At 37.4% G+C, this 22,883-nt stretch overlaps 1 protein-coding gene across 1 annotated transcript in view; it reads right to left on the reverse strand.

The window, feature by feature from the left end:
- LOC126450820 (uncharacterized) overlaps positions 1-22,883 on the reverse strand; it is a 194,513-nt gene that overhangs the window by 110,603 nt on the left and 61,027 nt on the right. Inside the window, exons 6-9 of the mRNA XM_050091029.1 lie at positions 15,219-15,320; positions 15,021-15,141; positions 4,237-4,369; positions 2,516-2,747 (exon numbers count right to left, since the gene is read on the reverse strand). Coding sequence (XP_049946986.1) covers positions 2,516-2,747; positions 4,237-4,369; positions 15,021-15,141; positions 15,219-15,320 — 588 coding nt within the window. The remainder of the gene's footprint in view (positions 1-2,515; positions 2,748-4,236; positions 4,370-15,020; positions 15,142-15,218; positions 15,321-22,883) is intronic.

Raw genomic sequence — 22,883 nt, forward strand, 5'->3', positions numbered from 1 at the left:
GTTGATCCTGATGATCAGTGGCACCACAAGGTGTTCACAGTATCTTATTCTAATATTTATGTTTGTCTTTTACAAGTATGTTGAATGACAGTTAGTGAAGGTTAACTGACAACATTATATTTTACTGAATTTCTTTGAAGTTGTGTAGACTATTTGTAGTCTTGGTTTCCAATGTCACCACAAAATATCTTGAGTATCATATGTAAGACTATGTTTCTTTCTTCATCTCATATATTCATAAAAGCTGCCTGGTTAGTCTATTAACTGAGGAATGAGTATACAGCACTCATCACATTCTTTTCAAGACAGCTATAGCTCCTTCATGTGCATTCAGCATCCTTTTTAGCAAAAGCTGCAGTGCAATATTTTGTGTCCACACACAGAGGTGTCATGTTATCCATCCCGCACAAGAAAGTTAAAAACAGATTCAAATATAATAAGCTGTGTCTTATCTGAAATATGTAATGTATCATTCACTCAAAGCATTTTTCCAATACTCTGAAATACACTACTGATAAAATTTCTATAACAAAAGTGATATTGAGATATCAATAACTACTGACCTGTCTCACTTTTGACATCATTTTCTAAAACTTTTGAGAAGGTGGTGTGTTTTAGACTTGTGTCCCAACTGAGCAACTGTAACATCCTCTCTAAATCACAGTTTTTAATTAAGAAGAGTTTCTTTACTGAGAACATCATTTACAAGCTAACTCACTAAATTATTTAAACAAAATAGTGCCGGTTGGTATTTTCTGAGGCCTGTCTATGGCATTTGACTGTTTGAACCATAATACTCTCCTGAGGTTTTATGAAACTGATGGTACAGCCAACCAATGGATGTCATACCTAACCAAAAGAATGTGTCACAAAACTGGTGTCATGAAGACACTAGATTTTGTACAGATAACACTGGAGGATATGCCTTAGCACTCTCCAAATAGAAGTGTGACTTGCCTTTGCCCATTCAAATACCCTTTTTATGGTGATAGGATCATAAAGCTGCTGCAGTGGATTCTCCATTCTGATAGTAAAGTTTCACTAACAGTGCCTTCTGTGGTAAAGTCGACATCTGAGGACTGCATTTGTATCTGAATGCCTCTCTCACTACAGCTTATTTTATATGTGACTCTTGCAGTGTCACTGACATTTTGCTGTCTAGCACCATCTGTTGGCCAGTTTATGCACTAGTTTTTAGCTTCAGTAAAATCCCTTGTCATTTCAGGCATGTGTGTTACGTTTTACCTCTCTGCCTACATTATTCCATGAATTAGTGCATTTTCAAATGTTAATGGACATTTGGGTCATCCTTTACTATGACTTCTCCATTCAATCCAAATTACTATAAACTGCATGGTTCTCTGGAGTTTGTTTACTTTTAAATAGCACCACAACTCTCTGTTCTTTATTATTGTAAATTGAGTAGCCAAGTCTAAGGAAGAATTGTCCCTGGTGAAAAATGTGCCGTTTATGCCAAGTTAAGCAACTTTGAATATGGGATGGTAATTGGTACATGGGTTATAGCATGTAACATATTACACAATAATTCGAATTCCAAAGGCTAAGAGTGGCTGGGGTGAGTACTCATTACTGGATGGTTGTTTTCAGATGTGTAAACTGCTGCACAAGACAACAAATTTTCAGATGTTGACTGTGTCAGGCAGAGTTTTATTTTAAATGTGATTCAACAGATTTCTTGAGACTGACACTGGCACATCAACAGAGACTCACATAAGGGTTGCAGTTTATCATTTTACAGATGGGATTGCCATCTGTGTACATAATTTGATAATGACCAAGGGGACAAAATTAGCTATCAGAGAAATATCATGAAATGAAGTGTTTATTTCAAAAACAAAAACAGCCTATGCAAAACAGTTACTGCTCTGAAGAAAGGACAACTGTGAATGTTTGATGAATGGGCATCATTTCATCTCTGCAGAGTCATACAGTGTGATCAAATGTCTACTGTTGAGGCAGATTGTCTCCAATGTTGATGCAGAGTGCAGGAACCCATCTTCCAGGACTTTACAGAGGCACCTGCACAACACAGGCCAACAACCAACTATTGTCACAGGGCTCCTCCATGACTTTTGGGAACTTACTGTGTACGACAACATATTTTTATGCACGTCACATTTTCTGTTTTGTCACTTTTCCTTTCCATTTTTAAGTTTCCTTTTTTCCTATCATTTTGATCCTCTGGGGACCCCTGGTCCTCAGTGACCCTAAGGCATCACTTTAGTATCCACATCCTAGTTACACACCTGCTTTACATCCAGTTTCATAAACATAAGAAATAGTCCGTAAATCATTAAGAATAGATTCAGGTAGGCTATTTTAGAAGTCTTAGACTAATAAAAGCAAGGAGAAAAATGTAATGTGTATTCAGTGTTGAACACAGAAATGTAAAACCATTTGTATGTGTATCCAAGTAAATGAAAATTAATTTAGCACATAAATAAAAAAGAAATACTAAATTTTTAAGTATTGTAATAAAGCGTGAGTACTGTACCAGTGTACGGCTATGTAGTTTGACTGCAAGATTGTGCAAAGCTCGTCAACATCAAGGTGAAGGAAATTACGTGAGCTGACAAGAGTCAGGAAGAAATTCATGATTCGAGGAACCATTAACTCAGTGATAGCCTGCATACCGAAGTGACGAGCTTTCAAGAACATGCGGAATGCTGATTCTTCTGAGAAGAGCTCTTCACAGTCAATGAAAGTCCAGCATTGTTCTTCTAGTTCTTCCGATGTTTAAAAAAAATAATTTGTTAGAAATGAGTCATAATATCAACAAATATGAAAGCACATTTATGAAAACTAAAACAATCTTTGATAACTATTACTACATTTTGTTACATGTAAATCATGCTTCATGCACATGATTCCTTACATTTCTCTAATGTTGAACTTTAAATGACAGGAAATTTAGCGATTTAGCAGTACTGACCCATTCAGATTTTTAAGACTTTATTCATGTAATATGAATAGACATATCACTAAACACCTTACTACTTTAAATATTCAACAACTGAGCAAAATTTGAAATATGTAAACAAACTCACTTCTCAGGAACATTATTTATTATAAAAATTGATCAGAGCTAATGCCTGCTTCTTTGATACGGAGAAATGTCACAACTATCACAATTATAGAGCAGTGCCAAGACATTCAATTTTTTATATATATATATATATATAAAAAACAGCAAGCCTTGAAAGACTTTAATCATGTACTATGAAAACTGACATCACTGAACATTCTAAACTTTAAGCACTCAAAAATTTAAGGAAGAATGCACTCCAGTCTGAACTGTTGGAAATACTGGTCATGAGTGTGTGCTTGCTTGCATGAATGAATGTGTGTGTTCCCTTTTCTGAAGAAGGCTTTGACCAAAAGCTAATGTGTATATCTTTTCATTGTGCTTATCTGTGACTCAACATGTCATCTTTGTGGTGAATTGCAATCTATCATTTCCTTACACTATTGATACTCCAGTGTGAAGCTTCCACTGTTTTAAGCATTCAACAGTTGACCAAAATCAAAAAAGTAACAAACTGACTTCACACAAAAACTATCCATTCCAAAATCTTGTTGGCAGTGCCATCATGATGCATTTTGCAGAGAGCACTTGATGTCATCAAGTCGATGATTTAATTGTTCCAGTGACTAGGATAATGACATATCATAGTTAATTTTATGATTTTTTGTATGAGTGTGTGATAGTGAATTTCAGTCACTGATATGCCTCTTAGCCCTTGAATGGGAAAGGGGAATGCATCACTGCTGATTTTTAAAACTGCTGTTTTATGGAAACACTCAGGTTTGCTGCAGCGGTAACACTGGTTCCCATTAGATCAGCCAAGTTAAGTTCTGTTAGGCTGTGCTAGTTGCTGCGCAGCTGATTGTCTGGGTCTGTTGAGCACTGCTGGCAAGCAGTGTGCACTTAGCCCTTGTGAGACTAATTGAGTAGCTACTTGATTGAGAAGCAGTAACTCTGGTCACAAAAACTGACAACAGCTGAGGATGACACGGCAGTCAGGCAGTACCACTGGTCCTTCTGAGGACTGTTCACACAGAGTTTAAAATTATGGGAACAAAATACTACATTTTCATGTCAATCGCTTTTTGTTTTTCGAATTTACCACTGTTTTCGAGATTTTTTCCCTACTCTATTAGAACTAATGTAGACCTTACCTACTGCCTTGCATGATGAACCTTTTTCTGGCTTACCTTTGATGCCAAGGAATTGTGCTGCCTTAAATACTTCAAGGATATTCTCTTTCGTAAGTAGACGGTGACTTTCTGGATCTGGATAAATCATCCACTTATAAATAGTGGCAAAAGCCTTTGTTGTAACATGATCCTCAAACAGAAAAAAATGATGCATTTTGAACATTACATAATTAGATTTGTATTAAAAATAAAAATACAACTGTGCAAATGTCTGGGAATCTCAAGAACAAGAGACACTATTGTAAATCCTTGCTGGAAAATAAATACCAGTAACCATTAAAATTATTTTAATTGACATTCAAACATGAAAGTATATTTATTTCTCCCAGAAATGTTTGGAATTTTTGCAGTATTTCAATTTAAAATGTAGTGGAGCAGACAAGAATGCTTCACGTCTTTTATGTGGAGGAGTATGTGAGGAATAAGGTGTTACCATACTTGTAGAGGTAGATCAAAGCAAGATTATCTGACTGATTTGTATGTTATTGTTCTGAAATAGTGCTGTACTATATTTTTATCTTCTTCTAGAGTTTCTCTTCTTTCCTCTTCTGGCTCTTCTCTTCTAACTTTACTGGTTCTTTTCTTCTTTCTATAGGTGCTTTTCTTCTTTCTTTTGGTTATTTTCTTCTTTCTTCTCCTTCAAAAATTTGATTCTCTGCAGTTAGATTGAATCCTTCTTCTTTAGTTTCCTCTTTTATGTTTTCATATTGATGAGTAATCTAAACATCTCTTATTTCAGAAAACTTTACAGTCATAGGATTCCATATGACATAGCCTTTGCCTGTATATTCATTTTTTTTTTCCTTCATTTATTCATTGGCCCGGAAGATAGCTTTCAAGCTGCATAAGGCACCATACAGTTATATACATATATGTTATATGTTTTTGAAATACAGGTTGTATTTCACAGTATGCAATTGGACAATTTTATAATTACATTTTGTTACACTATGTATACAAAGTTGTTCTGCGCACAATCTTAAAAATAATAAGAATGGAAGCTGTCAGTTCATAATTGAATTAATGGATAAAAAGAATAGCAGAAATTTGTTTATAATTGAATTTCTAGATCACATACATCACTGTTTATAAATTCATCAACAGTATAGAAAGTTTTTTCTTTCAATAAGGATTTTTTTAAAAGATACCTTCCTGTGTGCAAAAAGTTTTTTTTTAATTTTTGTAAGTCTAGTACAGGGAACCCTACAGGAACATCTCTTTCACTTCTTTCACTCAGTTTTTTTTTAAATACCAAAGTCATTTTGTGAATGCCACAGATCCAAAAATACTCAATCTGAACAAATTTGCTTTTCTGCCACACCAATTTGAGCTAGAATCACATCAACAGCTGTAGCAGACAGCTTTTCATGAAACAAGCTGCAGCCAGAACAGGAAAACCCCAAATTTTGTTTTCAATTTTTTCATCAAACAACACAACCCTTAATTTGTTCATGACAGAAAGATTTATTTTCTATGCCTTACCATTCAATTGGAGAGATTCTTCAATAGTGCAGTCAATCAATGTATCTCTGTTTTTGTAGCATTTCTTGAAATCAGCACTTCTGTACTCTCTTCCTCTGTCACACCTCACTTTTTTTTGCCTGCAGATTGAAATCAGTTCCACTTTCACTTACATATTCCTTGATGTGGTCTTCTGTTTCATCTTTTGTGTGAAGAAAAATATTCTTCTTCAATGTAAGTTGGTGGAGTTACCTTACCACATAAAGCTATATCAGTGTGAACAATAAGGCATGTCCTCTTCCAACACAATTTAGTCCCCAACATCATACAGTTCTGATATTTTCTTCAGGTAAATGAAATGAAGATGTCCTGGTTTTTTGTGCCATTGATTGGTTTTCTTCTTTTTTGTCAGTGGTGCTTCTTTTTTACACTAACTTCTGGTGTCAATGATGCACAGTCCATTTCCTGATGTGTTGCCTTCCAAAATAGCACCTCCATCTTTCACAATTTTCACCTTTTTCTTGTCAAATATTGCCACTCCCCTTTCTACAGTAAAGGCAATTACTGAAAATAAATTTCTTGATAATTCAAGGAAATGGGACAAATCTGTGAACAATACCTGTAGTGATTCAACTTCATCAGGATGAGAACACATGAATCTTCATTTGCAATCTTAATTCTAGCATCTTTGCAACTCTGCACATCTGACAATTTTCTTTCCATGTGATATGTGTTCATTACTTCCACTGTATACAACAAGGTTGGTGTTACAGCAAGAACAAATATGATTCATGGAACATAGTACTTCATAGAGCAACACATAAGATACAGGTTGTGCATAGTACTGGACAAATTGACTGGACAACAGTAATACAGCATAATGGACAGCCAGAGCACTCGTTTCTGATCTCTTAAATAATGCTGTTTCTTTGGCAGCTCACAGTATGGAAGCACACACTCTGGAATTTCATGCATCATGATGAAAGTACATCACTCTTCCCTTTAGGGATTGAGAAAACCACATACATACATACAATCATTAAAAAAAACAGTAGGAACAGGAAAATGTATGGTACAGGAAACAAATGCACTAATGTAGACAATATTAAACTCTATCATCATGATGAGCAGAACAATAAATAGTTGGAGTTATGTTTCATACACTCAAGGACTTCCTACATGACTATAGTACACTATACGTTGATCTCCACGTAAACAGATTGGCTTGGTTGGCTACAGGGAGTTCACTATAGAAAGTGCTGTGCCATATATTCTGTTTTCCTCACATGGAGCACATGCTGAGTATTAAAACTAATGACTGCCTTGTGATGTGAGTACAGTAACTTCTGTCCCTGTGCAGCATGTGTATTTTGTTGCCGTATAACTGAGCTGCACTCAGAGTGGTGAGTGGTGGTGGTGACAGGGTGAAGCACCAGTGGAAACACTGCTGATAATAGACAATGCTTTATTCAACTTCAGTAAATACTTTTTTGTGGCTTAATGAAGCAGAACACACCTCAATCTGTTAACCGTGACTGATGCTGATGTATACGTGGCAGCTTCAACCCTGGTGAGAGAATCTTGCACAGGCACCCTGAATTGCAGAGGGCAGGTTCGTGAGTGGCTGGCACAGGCCACAGTCCTGACATCAGTGGCATGCTATTCCTCATCAGTAATGATTTCTGGAACAGCCCCTCACTTCAACATGCATTCACTGCAGTGGTGGTGCGGAGACTGCTGTGTGTGTTATTTGACTCACTGCTCTCTGGCAGGAATCAGATGGTGGCCAGTGGATTGACGGTGCTGTGGCACTACATTCTGGTGGTGGGGGTGGGGATGGGGGGGATGGGGCAAGGGGGGAGGGGGGGGGGGTTGTAACTCAGTGCTTCCTGGTGTAGCAGGTGTAATCAAGACAGAAGGTTGACAGTGACAGGTGCAGCCCAGTCTCAAAATCAATAGTTGCTGCTAGTGACTCCCAGTATTCTCACTGTCCAGCATGACTCTGGCATCATGGTGGTGTTGCTGGTTTTTGATGGCTGCTTTGTTTACCTGAAGCCTGGCACCTAGTCACATTGCCTGTAACAGGAGACTTGTCCTGATGTGAGGACATTGACCCACCCAGTATGGTTATTACCACTACGGAGTGCAGGTTTCAGCTGAGTGTGACTAACTTCGTATCACTATCACCTTATCTTCATGTTTATTCTGACCCACACACTGCAGCTACCAGCCTGCTTGTGCTGATGCAACACTTCATGGTGGCTTGCTCATTACTTATTATTAATTTTGCTAAAAGATTGGATAGCAACACGATGCTGCTCCCTCCCCTCCCTTCATGAAGACCTCATCCGTCCATCTTGCTTTGGCCAGGTTGTCCACTGAAATTACTTTCACCCTTAATCTGATTAACAAGTACATACTACTAGCATTCTTAACTACTATACAATCACTATATTAATCTTTAAACTCCACAAACATGTTTCTCATCTCTTGCTCACACTGCTTAATGTCACTTGATCCCACAAGACTTCTCAAGGGTCTCCTGCTCTGCTCACTAACTTAAATATTATGAAAAATATTTCACTGCTAGGCCTCTTGCCATGCTTATGTACAAAAAACTTCTAGCTCTCCATTCCACACTTTCAACTTAAAAACAACACTCTTCCTTTTCTCAATACATTATTCTTAACATATCAGCTTCAACAAAACATGGTCAGGCTTCATTAAGCTCTTAAACTTGGCACCTTATCTGTCTGATAAGAACTTTTAGAACTTTGTCATTTGCAACAACTCTTGTCCTTAAGCTTCCCAAGGCAACATACTCCAAACTCTATTTTTATTAAAAAAATCACAAATAAGGCTACCACAAACAGCAGTTCTACAGGAGTACCACTTATTCCTTATATTGTAGGACCCATTAAAAACCAAATTCTTCTCAGAAAGCTTAGTTTTCTGGTACTCCTGCTCAACCAAAACAACTTCCTGGTGCGTAGTGGCACTATACCAAACAAATTACTCCTTAATGTGTTTTTAGATGGTTTAATTGGTTTGTCTTGTACAATAGTAGAATCTTGTGACAGCTCTACAATGGCAGCAGCTTTCTGCCACTGAAGGTCAACTTTGACGTGGTGATCAGTCTGAAGCTTTACTTTCAGGTTCGCTTTGTGCCTTTCACTCATTTCATACTCTTCACATATGTCAGACTTTATTCATGCTGTAAACAGCTCTCTGCACATATCAGCTTGTTGACTTGGAAGGCGGTGACCCAGTACTCGCATACATGCTACATCCTGAACCTCTGGCATACATTTCTAAGCAGATTCGGCCCTGTTGACTTGATCACCCATTCTGTGAACCTGTCTGCTCTTCCCTCTCTTCTGTCTGTTCAGCCTGCTTCTAAGGAAATACTAGGCAGATAGTACTGCATTTAAATCACCCATGTTGCCATCCCCACACTTAATCACTTTGGTACAGCTCACACTCGTTCTTGCTATCTCAGATTCCACAATTCCATTGGATATTGGAGATGATGTTTCTACATTACTCATCTTAATTTCAGCAGTGCCATTATCCTGTGCCCATGTAAATTCTTGGGAACTTGCATTATGACACCATTTACAGTTAATTCAGTTTACCCATGACTGACATATTCAGTGGCATTAAGAGTACATGGACATTCTGAAGGAACACATAAATTATTCAAAAACATGCTCCTGCAAGAATCTTCACTATCTTGTGCCTTCAGTGGAGCAAACATCAGCCGACTCGTGACAAAATCTTTTTTTGTTTTGTATCACACTACTCTGCTACAGGAGTAGCACCATTCCATAAATACAGAATAACAATTTATTATTTCTTCATAAACATAAGTGAATATAGACCATCAGTATTGAACAATTCCATTCTCACCCAGAAACAATTGAATTTCCCATTGACATTCTTGCCAACTCTACGTTCCAGTCTTCAGTATTCCTTGGGAGCTGCACCTGCCTGGGGTCTCTTTGCTGCTATTTGCAATGATGTCATGGCCAGCCCAACTGCTCTTGGCACTGCACATAGCTCAAAAGAAGTACCTCAGACAAGAATACAACCACCACAGACTATGAAAACAAAACAATGCTGAAAATGAAATAAAGATAATTATCTCCTTAACAAGAAACACTCTGATTGCAACTCATCCAGCTTGTTCATTTACTTGAAGCTTCACAACACGGATATAAAATCAACATATGTGAAGGAGACATTGTGCCCTTACACCATTCTCCCTTTCAGCTTGCTCCTTCTCTCTTCTCTCTGATTCCTTTCTTTTACTTTTTTCATTATTTCCACAATCGACATTTCCTCACATCCTAAGGCCTACTTTCCATTATCCAGGCCTTGTGCTCTCTCTTCAACTTCTCCCCATACTCCAGAGTTTTGGGATAAGCCATTTCCTTTATCTCAGCATCAAATGCTTCTAATATTTTAGACAATTCTACCTTCTCCACTAACAACTTACATGCTTCACCTCTTAAAATTCTCAATACCTTCTCTGTGGTAGCCCCTTGCAATGTTGAAAACCCTGCTCCCCTTGATACTGATCATGGCATGATTACTTCTTATCAATTACACAATCATAAAAAGATTAAGCATGCCCCTATCCTAGCTTATCACTACCTTATGTGCTTGAATACTGAGCCACATCCCCTGCTCCACAAAAACAAAATCAAATCATAAAAACACTTAACTGTAACACTATCACATTACTCCTTACTATCATTTAACTACTCTTGCCTTAGTGGCTGCTCAAAGTTACTATACATATCAAAACAATGATCAAACTGAGCTTCACTTCCTGAATCTTTACTCATGGTTACCATCTTAAACTTCTTGACAATGAGTCATACCTCTCACACATGATACCCATATTGCCCATATCAACCAGGTGAAAACTAATGCTTATATTTATGGCTACTCAGAATACCATCTGAGTTCACCTGTCACCTACTGAACTTATAAGTGCAACTCAATGCCTGGCACAACCCACTGACTTGCCATGACCTTGCAGTCAAACAAAAACAAAACAGAAAAACTGCACTCACTCCAGCATGTGTCAATGAATCTGCAACCATTCAATAGTTGAGTCATCTTCTTCAACCATGGATGACAGTCAGTTGTTTGCTGTCACTAAATGGTGTAGTTACAGACTTGAAGATCCCCTGCTGACACTATTTCGATGAATGCAGTTGCACTCTGAGAGGGGTGAGTGGTGGTGATGACAGGCCAGAGGACCCAATGGAAACACTGCTGACAATAGAGAATATTTCTTTCAACTTCAGTCAATGATTTTTTTATACCTCAGTGAGGCAAAACACATCTCACTCTGTTGACTCTAGCTGGTACAGACACACAGGCATCAGCTTCTGACCTGATGAGACAAAGCTGCATAGGCACCTTATGTTGCTGACAGCTGGTCCATGGGCAGCTGGTGGCCTCTGTAGACTACAATCATGTCATCAGTGGCATGCTAGTTCACCCTTAGTGACGGTGCCCGGAATGACCCTTCTGGTCCACAAGCATTCAATGCAGCAGCCTGAAGACTGCTGTATGTGGGATTTGACCTGCTGCTCTTTGGTACGGGTTGGATAGTGCCTAGTGCCGTGGCACTGCTGGCAATGCTGGTGGCAAGAGGTGTGGATGGCAGGTTGATGGTGCTGTGGCAATAAGCCTATGAAGAACTTAGTGCTGGTGGTGATTTGCGCGGCCTGATATCAAACCCATAACTTCCACTGCCAATCCACAGTCATCTCACTGTCCTCATTATCCTGGCATCATGGCGTCATGGTTGTGCTGCAAGACTTCCGCAATGAGAATGCTTCTGCCTCGAAAGTCCAACATACTCATATTGCTCTGAGGGACATTTGTTTCACGAAAACCTAACAATGTTACAATTTCCTCAAACTATGAGTATCTAAATATTAACACGAATTCTTTACAGACAAATGGAAAAACTAGAAGCAGACCTCGGGGAAGGTCATTTTGGATTCTGTAGAAATGTTGGAACACATGAGCCAGTACTTACCCTAAGACTTACCTTAGAAAATAGATTAAGGAAAGGCAAACCTACGTTTCTAGCATTTGTAGACTTGGAGAAGGCTTTTGACAATGTTGACTGGAATACTCTCTTTCAAATTCTGAAGGTGGCAGGGGTAAAATACAGGGAGCATAAGGCTATTTACAATTTGTACAGAAACCAGGTAGCAGTTATAAGAGTCGAGGGGCATGAAAGGGAAGCAGTGGTTGGGAAGGGAGTGAGACAGGGTTGTAGCCTATCCCTGATGTTATTCAATCTGTATATTGAGCAAGCAGTAAAGGAAACAAAAGAAAAATTCAATGCTGGAATTAAAATCCATGGAGAAGAAATAAAAACTCTGAGGTTCACCAATGACATTGTAATTCTGTCAGAGACAGCAAAGGACCTGAAAGAGCAGCTGAATGGAATGGATATTGTCATGAAAGGAGGATTTAAGATGAACATCAACAAAAGCAAAACGAGGATAATGGAATGTAGTTGAATTAAATTGGGTGATGCTGTGGGAATTAGATTAGGAAATGAGACGCTCAAAGTAATAAATGAGTTTTGCTATTTGGGGAGTAAAGTAACTGATGATGGTCAAAGTAAAGATGATATAAAATGTAGATTGGCAATGGCAAGGAAAGCGTTTTTGAAGAAGAGAAACTTGTTAACATTGAGTATAGATTTAAGTGTCAGGAAGTCATTTCTGAAAGTATTTGTATGGAGTGTAGCCATGTATGGAAGTGAAGCATTAACGATAAATAGTTTAGACAAGAAGAGAATAGAAGCTTTTGAAATGTGGTGCTACAGAAGAATGCTGAAGATTAGATGGGTAGATCACATAACTAATGAGGATGTATTGAATAGAATTGGCGAGAAGAGGAGTTCGTGGCACAACTTGACTAGAAGAAGGGATGGGTTGGTAGGACATGTTCTGAGGCAACAAGGGATCACCAATTTAGCATTGTAGGGCAGTGTGGGGGGTAAAAATCGTAGAGGGAGACCAAGAGATGAATATACCAAGCAGATTCAGAAGGATGTAGGTTGCAGTAGGTACTGGGAGATAAAGAAGCTTGCACAGGATAGAGTAGCATGGAGAGCTGCATCAAACCAGTCTCTGGACTGAAGACCACAAAAACAACAATGGCCCTCTCGTTCGGTTCGGTGTGGTTTATTTACACCTAGAATTTGTTGTTTTGAAAATATTGAGCGGTTTAGCTTCGGATTTAGTGATTGTGTTACTGAAGAATCACCAGTACACATCCAGGGGAAATTTATGGCACAACTTGACTAGAAGAAGGGACTGATTGGTAGAGCATATTCTGAGGCATCAAGGGATCACCAATTTAGTATTAGAGGGCAGTGCGGAGGGTAAAAATCGTAGAGGGAGACCAAGAGATGAATACACTTAACAGATTCAAAAGGATGTAGGTTGCAGTAGGTATTGGGAGATGAAGAACCTTGCACAGGATAGACTAGCATGGAGAGCTGTATCAAACAAGACTCTGGACTGAAGACCACAACAACAACATGAGTATCTGCAGTGAAGTATATTAAAGGTTTAAAATCATAATGAAGTAATGATTTATATAGTGCATCATTAAACTGCATCAATATAAAGACAAGTTTTACGACATTTTGAACTTTTGTAATTTTAATGATACAGATTTTAGTGTTCTTCTTTCTGATGAAACAATTTTATCTGAACACTGTTTAATGTAATGATTTAAGAATGTTTGATTATATCTCCATTTATCTTGTTCTACTATAATTTGTATATTGCTGCACCATGTTTTCTACATCATCTGCTCTCTGTTTCATGTAATTTATTATCTTTTATGAAAAAAAATAGTTTTCTTGGCAAATATTCATGACTCAGTTGTTATGTTAAATGACTGCACTGATTAGTAAGAGCCATAAGTCAGTTAAGCTAATAGAGCTTTTAAATGTTCAAATGGCTCTGAGCACTATGGGACTTAACATCCGAGGTCATCAGTCCCCCAGAACTTGGAACTACTTAAATCTAACTAACCTAAGGACATCACACACATCCATGCCCGAAGCAGGATTTGAACCTGCGACAATAGAAGTCGCACTGTTCCGGACCGAAGCCCCTAGAACCGCTCGGCCACCGCGGCAGGCGCTTTTAAAGCTATAGTTATCTGACATTGCTGTTGTACTACTTAATTATATAAAGACTGAGTGATTATACAGAAGTAATTGAGTGTGTTTGCATGAAAGTGGCCTTGGTTTATTAATTAGTATCTTTACAAGTGCTTGTCTTCTTTTTTATTTAATTGTGGTCACAGTTTCAAAGTCAGATGGGATTTATTCTATGTTTCCTTTATGTCTGTGTTCCACTGACAAGTTTTTATGTCTTCATATGTTATCTACTTAGATATTGCCTTCCTAAATGTATGATTATGTTGACATTATGTATCTCTTCATGGTTAAAGTTATGTTGAGTGTACTTTATATACATTAGTTATAGGTATGCCACAATATTAATGACTGTCTGATTTTTCTTGCTATCAGTAATCTTTGTTGGATGATTTAATATTTCAGTTGGGGTTGTTTTGTGTTTATACCCATGGATTTTACATACGCACAAGAAATCCAAAGTTGAAAATTTAAGTACTGGAGATGTGAAGTTACTACTGCTGTGTCTCTATTGTTTGTAGAATAAATACAGTTTCTGTGAGCTGTTGTAACATGTTGTTGGACCTCTCTGGTTATAACAATGAGATACATGACATTCATTTTGGGTACACAGCACGGCAATCATTTTTGTCATTCACAGTTGGCTAAAGCCATTAAGATACGTAATTAAAGTGATATAATATGTATTGGGCCACATGTGTGAACAATATTTAACATTAGTGTGAATGTGGGGAATTTCATCACAGAATGAATCATTTCTAAATGCAAGTTGGTACTAGACTCTCATGGCATGATTTCATTATTCTAATTTTGTAACTGTTATCTGTTATTAATTAATCAGTGATTAATGACTGTCAAGAAGGAGAATTGTTATTATTAAGTGAGCTTCAAGGACAAGTCTCACAAAATATATGTACTTCCTAATGAAGTCTGTTTTAAAGACACAAAATGACTCATTCCACATCATAATGTTTAATCACATACTGATCCATGAAACATAAAACTAACTACTGAAAACTGTTCCATATGCATTTAAGAACTCATATGTGAGGACATTTTGTCAAGCTGAATTTCAACTTAAAGTTTTAATTAGAGAGTACAGTACCTTTGGCAATTCAAACTGCTCTCCAGGCTCCCTGTCATCAAAATACAGTGAATAGCTCTGAAGTACAAGTGAATGACATTTGAACTGGTCACCAGCTATAAGCACCTTGCAGTCTGGCTTGCTGCATAAAAATAATAATTTAGAGTTGCTTTAGTGTCTGATTGGAACAGTAAGAAAAGGAATATAAGTGGAACTTACATTGAATTGGAAATCCTGTACAGCAGCAGTTTGAATAACTCTGACTTTGGAGGAATATTTACTTTATTCCAATCAATTACTTCAGGGGTATAAGAGTTCCTCCTGGAAAATATATTACTAATAATTACACGTTTGTAAAAATGTTTGCTTCTAAAATTTCTATATCCCTCTTTAAGATATGGTTTGAGATGTCATTTTTTTAAAGTTTCTACCTTCATATGAAGTAATGAAACAAATAAAAACATTACTCTAAACTACTGTATAAAGGCAAGATATTGTTGAGTGTGGTTACCAAAATTATTTAAAACTTCTTGGTAAATTTACTTTACATTTTTGCATGATGCTGTAATAAACACTCAGATAGACATAGGACACATATTTTTTTAATTATGTAATGTATAAATATATTCATTATATGTAAAGTGGAAATGTCGTTAGCAAAAATCTCAAAAAAGTTGTTGAGTGAGTTACTCCAAATTTTGAAATTGTACCCTAATAAATATTCAGATGGACATAGTATATATTTTTAAAACAACACTGTACAAGTTTTCTGTTAAAAGTGACAGTGAGAAAGAAAATGCTGTGCTGTGAAAATGTGAAGTTTAGTTTCCTTTCTTGCACTCAGTTTTAATTACAATAACAGGGCATTTAAACCATAAGACAAACTGTTTCTCCAATCAGTGAATGGGTGGGATTATAAAGTTTTAGACAATTCAGATTCCATAGCAGTGCTCTAATCACAAGCTGAAAAGCCATAAACACAAATTACCCATCCTCTGTCAAAACTGACTAGGGGAAGAAAACAAAACAGCACATTCTATACCAAACAAAAAAATGTATACAAAAGAATCTGGAATCTGAATCATCCAAGACTTTATAATCCTACCCATTCACAGATTAAAACTATGTGAAATGCTGTCACTGAAGCTACTGTCCTCACAGATCCAGTTGCAAGAGAGGTCTCTCTCACACACAGTAAACAGATAATCAATACTGATTTGCCCACTCGTTTTAAGTGGCTTCAATTCCCAATCAAGGGTTTTGTTTGTAATAACAATAAAAAATGACTCAATTTCAGTGAGGGTGGGGGATTGGGGTTGGGAGGGGGGAGGGGGGGGGGGGAGATGGACAGAGAAGGGGAACGGAGGAAACAAACATAGAGGTGGGAAGAAGATGAACAGGGAAATGGGGTGAGGGAAGGCACAGAGAGAGGAAGGGAGGAGGGGATGGACAAAGAGAGGGGGAAGAGTATGTAGACAATGAGGGGGGGCAGAAGGAGATTAGGACACATATCAAATTAAAAGACCAATTTAGCAATTCTAAAGCTCTGATGAGTTCACTAGTTCAATAATATGTGCAAAAAATAATTAAGTTATCTTCAATGTACTTTCTTCCTGAATTTTCAGTCAGTGAAGTAAGCTTTTTCTGTGTTAGTAGATGTTGATTACATTCTCTGCCAATAATTCCCGGAATACATAAAGCTGTCATATGAATAACTGTATTCATAATTTGTGAAGTTTAGGCCCAGTTTGTTTTAAAAGAGCATAAAATGACTGTAAGGAAAAAGCGGTAATCCCATTTGTTCATATGTCCTTCTACTCACTTAAAGGACGTACAAATCTTGTTGTTCCTATCTGACAGATGGCTCAATATCTACTTTGCTTGTTCTTCTAATCTTTAAGAGCACAGAAACAAGGTATTGAATTTAACGTACAATATTGCTGAAAAATTTGGTGGTCATAAACTGAACCTTAACTCCTGAGATTTAGATTTGATGCAAAAGCAATTTCATTGTTGAGATTAATAGTTAGGTGCATAAAGAAATGTGTTTACTGCATAGAGCGACACTTGCTTATGAAGAGCTGAAATATTAAATGGTGCTTTGAGATGATTTGTTCATGTGCTTATAATGTAATTGAAGTTCTCTTACATGAAAGAGGACATTTCATTTCTGCACATCTTCAGTGAATTATGCTGAATTAGGCAGCATACTATGAAATAGGATTAGTTTTGTAATTCACATTTCCTGTGTCTAACATGTTCATTACTGCTGCATAACTGGAAGGAAAATATTCAAGAGAAACAATGCCTTGAGGCCTTTTAACCACAGTTTGTTGGCAATAACTTTTTCTTATCATAGCAAGAGAAAATGAATATCTTTTCACTGAAATTATCAGAGCAAATAAAACTGTCACTCACATCTCTAGATTGAAGTTTGTCTCACAGTCACCACATCCATCATACGGTGAAAACATTCCTTCACTACAGCAATGATTCTTGCAACCAAGATGAGCTGGAACAGTGTTCTGGAATGTAAAAGTGACATTATGTTTTTGATATGAAAGATTTATCTTATTTTAAGAGGATTATTATGATATGCTGAAGAAGAAAATGATGAAGAACAAATCCACCAGAAAACTGTGTTGGACACAAATTTCAAGTCTACATCATAGCAGAGAAAAGTTTATTAGGAAATCTGTGCTTATCTCCTCAACATCTGTATTGTAAAATTTATTAATATATTTCACATTTTCATTAAAAACTGATTGTTATATGCACTGCAGAGTTTTTAATACAATTACTGTATTTTCAATATTACCAGTATAATGAAGAATAACTAACTAGTGCAAAGATAACACTGAACAGTTTCTGTAGTTCTGCATTGTTATTTTTGTAGGACAATAGCAACAAAATTGGCATAGCCTATGTGCACTGGTGTATCATTGCAGCAGTTCTAGCAAACTGGTACCAACGCAAATGTTTTGCAGTCAGGAAGACCCTGAATAACATCATACATGAAAGATCAGTTCACATGGGTCCAGAGTAAACATCAAACAATTCATACTGCACCTGAAATTCCCAGGGAAATAAACAGTATGCAAGCAGGTCCACTCTCTGTCTCAATTATACAACTCTGTTATCATGAACAAGGTATAAAGGGGGGCATAGCAACCAAAAAACTTTACACAAACATAATAAGGTGAAAAGATTGCAATGGGCACAGCAACATAAGAATTGGAGTATGCAACAATGATCCAAGGTGTTATTCATGGACAAATCTATGTTTATAAGTATCAGAAGCCACAGTCAAATGTTTGTTCATTGACTTCTTTGAGTACATATGAAAAGTCAGTGTGTGGCACCAACAGTGAAACATAGGGGATGGTCGGTCATGGTGTGGGTATGTTTTGCAGGTGATAAGAGTTGCTGATCTCCTGAATATTAATGGAACATTAAAGAAGGAAGCATATCACAGGATACTATCAACAATGCAGTTTCATCTGGCAAGAGACTTATTGGCCATGTGTTTGCTATGCAGCAAGACATGCTCCCAAACATGCTTCTAAATTGTGCAGGCGGTATGTTAATAGAAAAGACAGATGTGGAGAATTGAAGAATATCAGTTGGCCAAGTCAGTCACCTTACTTACATCCCATTGAACTCTTAGAGATGAACCCAACAGGAACATCAGAAAACTGAGGTCATCTAATGTTGAAGATTTTTGGACCAATCTACAGATTTGTTGGACTCTAAAATCTGCAAAAACACTAGAAAATCTTATCTCCAGAATGCCATGAGGTTGTGCAACTCTATGAGTGCAAAGGGTGGATCCAAGGAAGAAGCTATAATCTAAACCATATTGTATTGTAGGTAATGACAGAGAGAAAAATACGTATTTTTTGATCTATTTTGTTAGTACAATATGTCTGTGCAATTAAATAAAGTACATAGTTTTACCATGGGTGACTGAAAACTTTAGTTAGATATCTATATGTAAAAGATAAGATGAATTAAGCACTGGGTATGATGCACTGAGAAATATCAGTATTATTTAGTTGTTTATTCATATATGAAATTTTTGAAAATACATGGAATAATTTGAGAGGAGTCTAAAAAAAATTTGACTCAATTGATGTACTTTTCATTCTTATAGTACATACTGAGGAGATGCTATAAGATGTAGAACTTGTCTGAAAAACAAAAATAATCAATAAATATTTACAACCTCCCACAGATCCTATGTAAACAAGGGAAATGGTTGATGTGGATGTGTGTGTGTGGTGGTGGTGGGGGGGGGGGGGGGGGGGAGGGGGGGAGGAGGATGAAAATGTTAAACATATTTTCATTTAAAACCTAAAAAAGAACTTCCCACAAGACATGTAAATGTTCGATATACACAGATACATATTATAATTCTAAGGCTATTGTAGCCATGTGACAGCAAACAGAAAAATTGTTTTACAATGCTTACTTACAATGATCACATAACTGCATCAGTGGAGTAGTAGGAGTTGGTCACCAAGAAATCCCTAAGGCTGCCCATAAAATGAACTATATTAGCATTTAAACTTTTTATGGCTGCTGGGAAGTTCTTGAAAATGTGTGTTCCTGAAGAATGATAACCTATTTGGACCAAAATAAGAGATTTCAAATCTTTGTGAAGATTATTCTTATTTCTTGAACTGACTAAGTGAACTGAGCTGGTAGTTTGAAAAAAGATACATTTTAATGACAAATTTCATCAAGGAGTAAATATAGGCCTTCTGGGAAGCAGCAAGTAACATCCCTAGGTCCCTAAATCAACCTCTGGAGATGTTTTGGAGTTCAAGTTACAAACAAATTGTATTACACATTTTTGGACCCAGAAAATTTAAACACAGATTGATGAGTTACCCAAAAAAATAATCCCTGTATAACTTTGTGGAATGAAAGTAACATGTATGTCGGCTAAATCATTTTTATATCACTCATATCTGACAGCATACATAATGCAAATAGATATATGTGTAGGTGTTTCAGCATTCTGTGGTACCAGCATGCTTCTCTCGGTTGAATTTATCATCAATCTGTAATCCCAAGAATTTAACACTGTCGATTTATTCTATTTTTTGTCACCATATTTTAGGCATATACTCATGGGGAAACCTCTTACAAGTTCTGAACTGCATTTAGAATGGTTCCTCAAAGTTTAATAACAAAGAATTGGGTAGGATCAAATAATTAAAATATGATGAAAAGGATAGAGTGCTACACACCATATAGCGAAGATGTTGAGTCACAAGTAGGCGCAACAAAAAGACTGCTAAACACATTAGCTTCTGGCCAGAAGGCCTTCTTCCAAAAGAGACAATGTACACACACACACACACACACACACACACACACACATACACACTAACATGGCTCATACACATGACCACTGTCTTTGGCTCCCATGGGCAGACTGTGAGCAAATGTGGGTGATGGGAGAAGCAGTCTGGGTGGTGGGGGTAAAGAGGAGGCTGCGGCAGGGAGGAGAAAGGAGACAAGGGTGTGGGTGGGAGGCAGTAAAGTGCTCTTTGTGGGGGCATACAGGGATGAGGTGGAGAATGGGTAGTGTAACTAGGTGCAGCCAGGAAATTAGACAGAGGGTGGGATGGAGTGGAAAAAGAGAGAATCAAAAAGACTATGGATGCATTTGTGGAACAGACGGCTGTGAAGTGAGAACAGGGTAGAGATAGGTGGACCATGGACAAAGACTAACAAAGGTTGCTGCCAGGAGGGTTATAGGAACATAGGATAAATTGCAACAAGAGTACCCACCTGCACAATTCAGAAAAGCTGGTGTTGGTAGGAAAAATCCAGATGGCACATGTTGTAAAGCAGTCATTAAAATGAAGAACACTGCAATGGATAGCATGCATCCCATACATCATCCCACCACCACCTAATCTAGTCTGGTCACAAGAATCACCTATCCCATCAAAGGCAGGAATATCTGCAAAATAAGTCATGTGATCTGCAAGCTAAGCTGCAAACACTGTGCCTCGTTCTACGTGGGATTGACAAACAACAAGCTGTCTGTCAGCATGAATGGCCACTGATAAACTGTGGCCAAGAAACAATTGGACCATCTAGTTGCTGAGCTTGCTGCCCATCATAACGTTATTTATTTAAATGACTGATTCACAGCCTGTGCCATCTAGATCCTTCCTACCAAAACCAGCTTTTCTGAACTGCACAGGTGAGATTTTTTGTTGCAGTTTATCCTATGTTTCCGTAACTCTCCTGGCCTTAACGTTTGTTAGTCATTGTCCTTGGTTCACCTATCCCTACCCTGTTCCCACAAGTCAGCCTTTTATTCCACAAGCCCACCCACAGTGTTTTACTTCTCTCCTTTTCTGCTCATACCCACCCTCTGTTTAACCTTCTGACTGCACTTAATTGCCCCACCATCTCTCCACCTTGCCTTACGCTTCTATGCTCTTATAGATAGCACTTTACTGTTTCCCACATGTACTCTCACGTACTCTGTTCTCCCTCTACACCCCACCGCAACCTCCTCCTTACCCCCATCACCCAGATTGCTTCTCTCATCATGCGCATTTGCTTGTAGTCTGACCCTGGCAGCCAGAGAAAGTGGTCATGTGTGTGAGAGTTGCATTTACATAATGTACGTGTGTGTGTGTGTGTGTGTGTGTGTGTGTGTGTGTGTGTGTGTGTGTGTGTGTGTGTGTGTGCGCGCGTGAGTTATCTATTTCAGAAGAAGGTCTTCAGACCAAATGCTGAGGAATGTGTTTAGTAGTCTTTAAGTTGTGCCTGTCTGTGACACAACATCTCTGCTGTGTGGTGAATAGTGATCTGTCCTTTTCATAATATTGTCAGATTTCAAAGGGAACAATTTATCAATGTCCATGAAAATTTTATTAGTCAATCTTTCTAAGACAATACCTGATCTGTAATTTTTTGCAATGTTTTTATCATATCTAAACAAAACAAACTTGTCCTCTGGTAATGTTACAGATGAAAGGTCATTGATGTACACATGAAAAAGTAAGGGCCCTAAGTTGAATTATTGTGGGACACAACATGTAATTAATTCCCAGCTGGATACTGACTAATGGCTTGATATGTGCCTCTTTCTTAATGAAAACATTTATTTTCTATCAGAGATATCAGATTTCAACCATTTTGCAGCATTTCCTGTTATGCCATTATGTTATAATTTGTTTAAAAGTATTCTGTGATTTACATATCAAATGCCTTTGACAGAGTACAAAATTTACAATTAGTGTATAATTTGTTGTCTATCAAATCAAGTACATTCCCAATGTATGTGAAGATAGTGTTCTCAATATTAGAACCTTTTAGTAATCTGATCTGTGACTTTGACAATATATAATTTGCTGTTAGATGACTAAGAAGTCAATTATATACTGCCATTTCTAAAATGTTAGCAAAGGCAGAAGTGAATGGAAAAATGATGGTATTACTTCATCTCCTTTCTGAAACAATGCCTTAACTTTAAAATATTTCAGCCATTCAGGAGAAGTTCCACTCGTTAACAGCTGTTCACATTGACAACTCAATATGTTACAACTTAGAAGCATTATCTTTAATTAAAATTCTTGATTTCTATCATAACCACTAGAATTTTTTGATTTTAAAGATTTTATGTTGGACTTCTCCTACTGGTGTAGTGTGGAAGTTATTTGTAATAACTGGTCTGAGATATTCCATGACAGCCTCTACTAAACCTGACAGTCTCAGCTTTTCAGTAACACATTTGAAATGATTATTAAATTTTTTGCAATACTGCACAAATCTGTTACTAATGTATCATTTACTTTTAATGCTATGTGCTCCCCTTCATATCTGGTTCTACCAGTCACCTCCTTCACAAAA

The sequence above is a fragment of the Schistocerca serialis genome, chromosome 1 (genome assembly GCF_023864345.2).
Source record: "Schistocerca serialis cubense isolate TAMUIC-IGC-003099 chromosome 1, iqSchSeri2.2, whole genome shotgun sequence".
NCBI classification, from domain to species: domain Eukaryota; kingdom Metazoa; phylum Arthropoda; class Insecta; order Orthoptera; family Acrididae; genus Schistocerca; species Schistocerca serialis.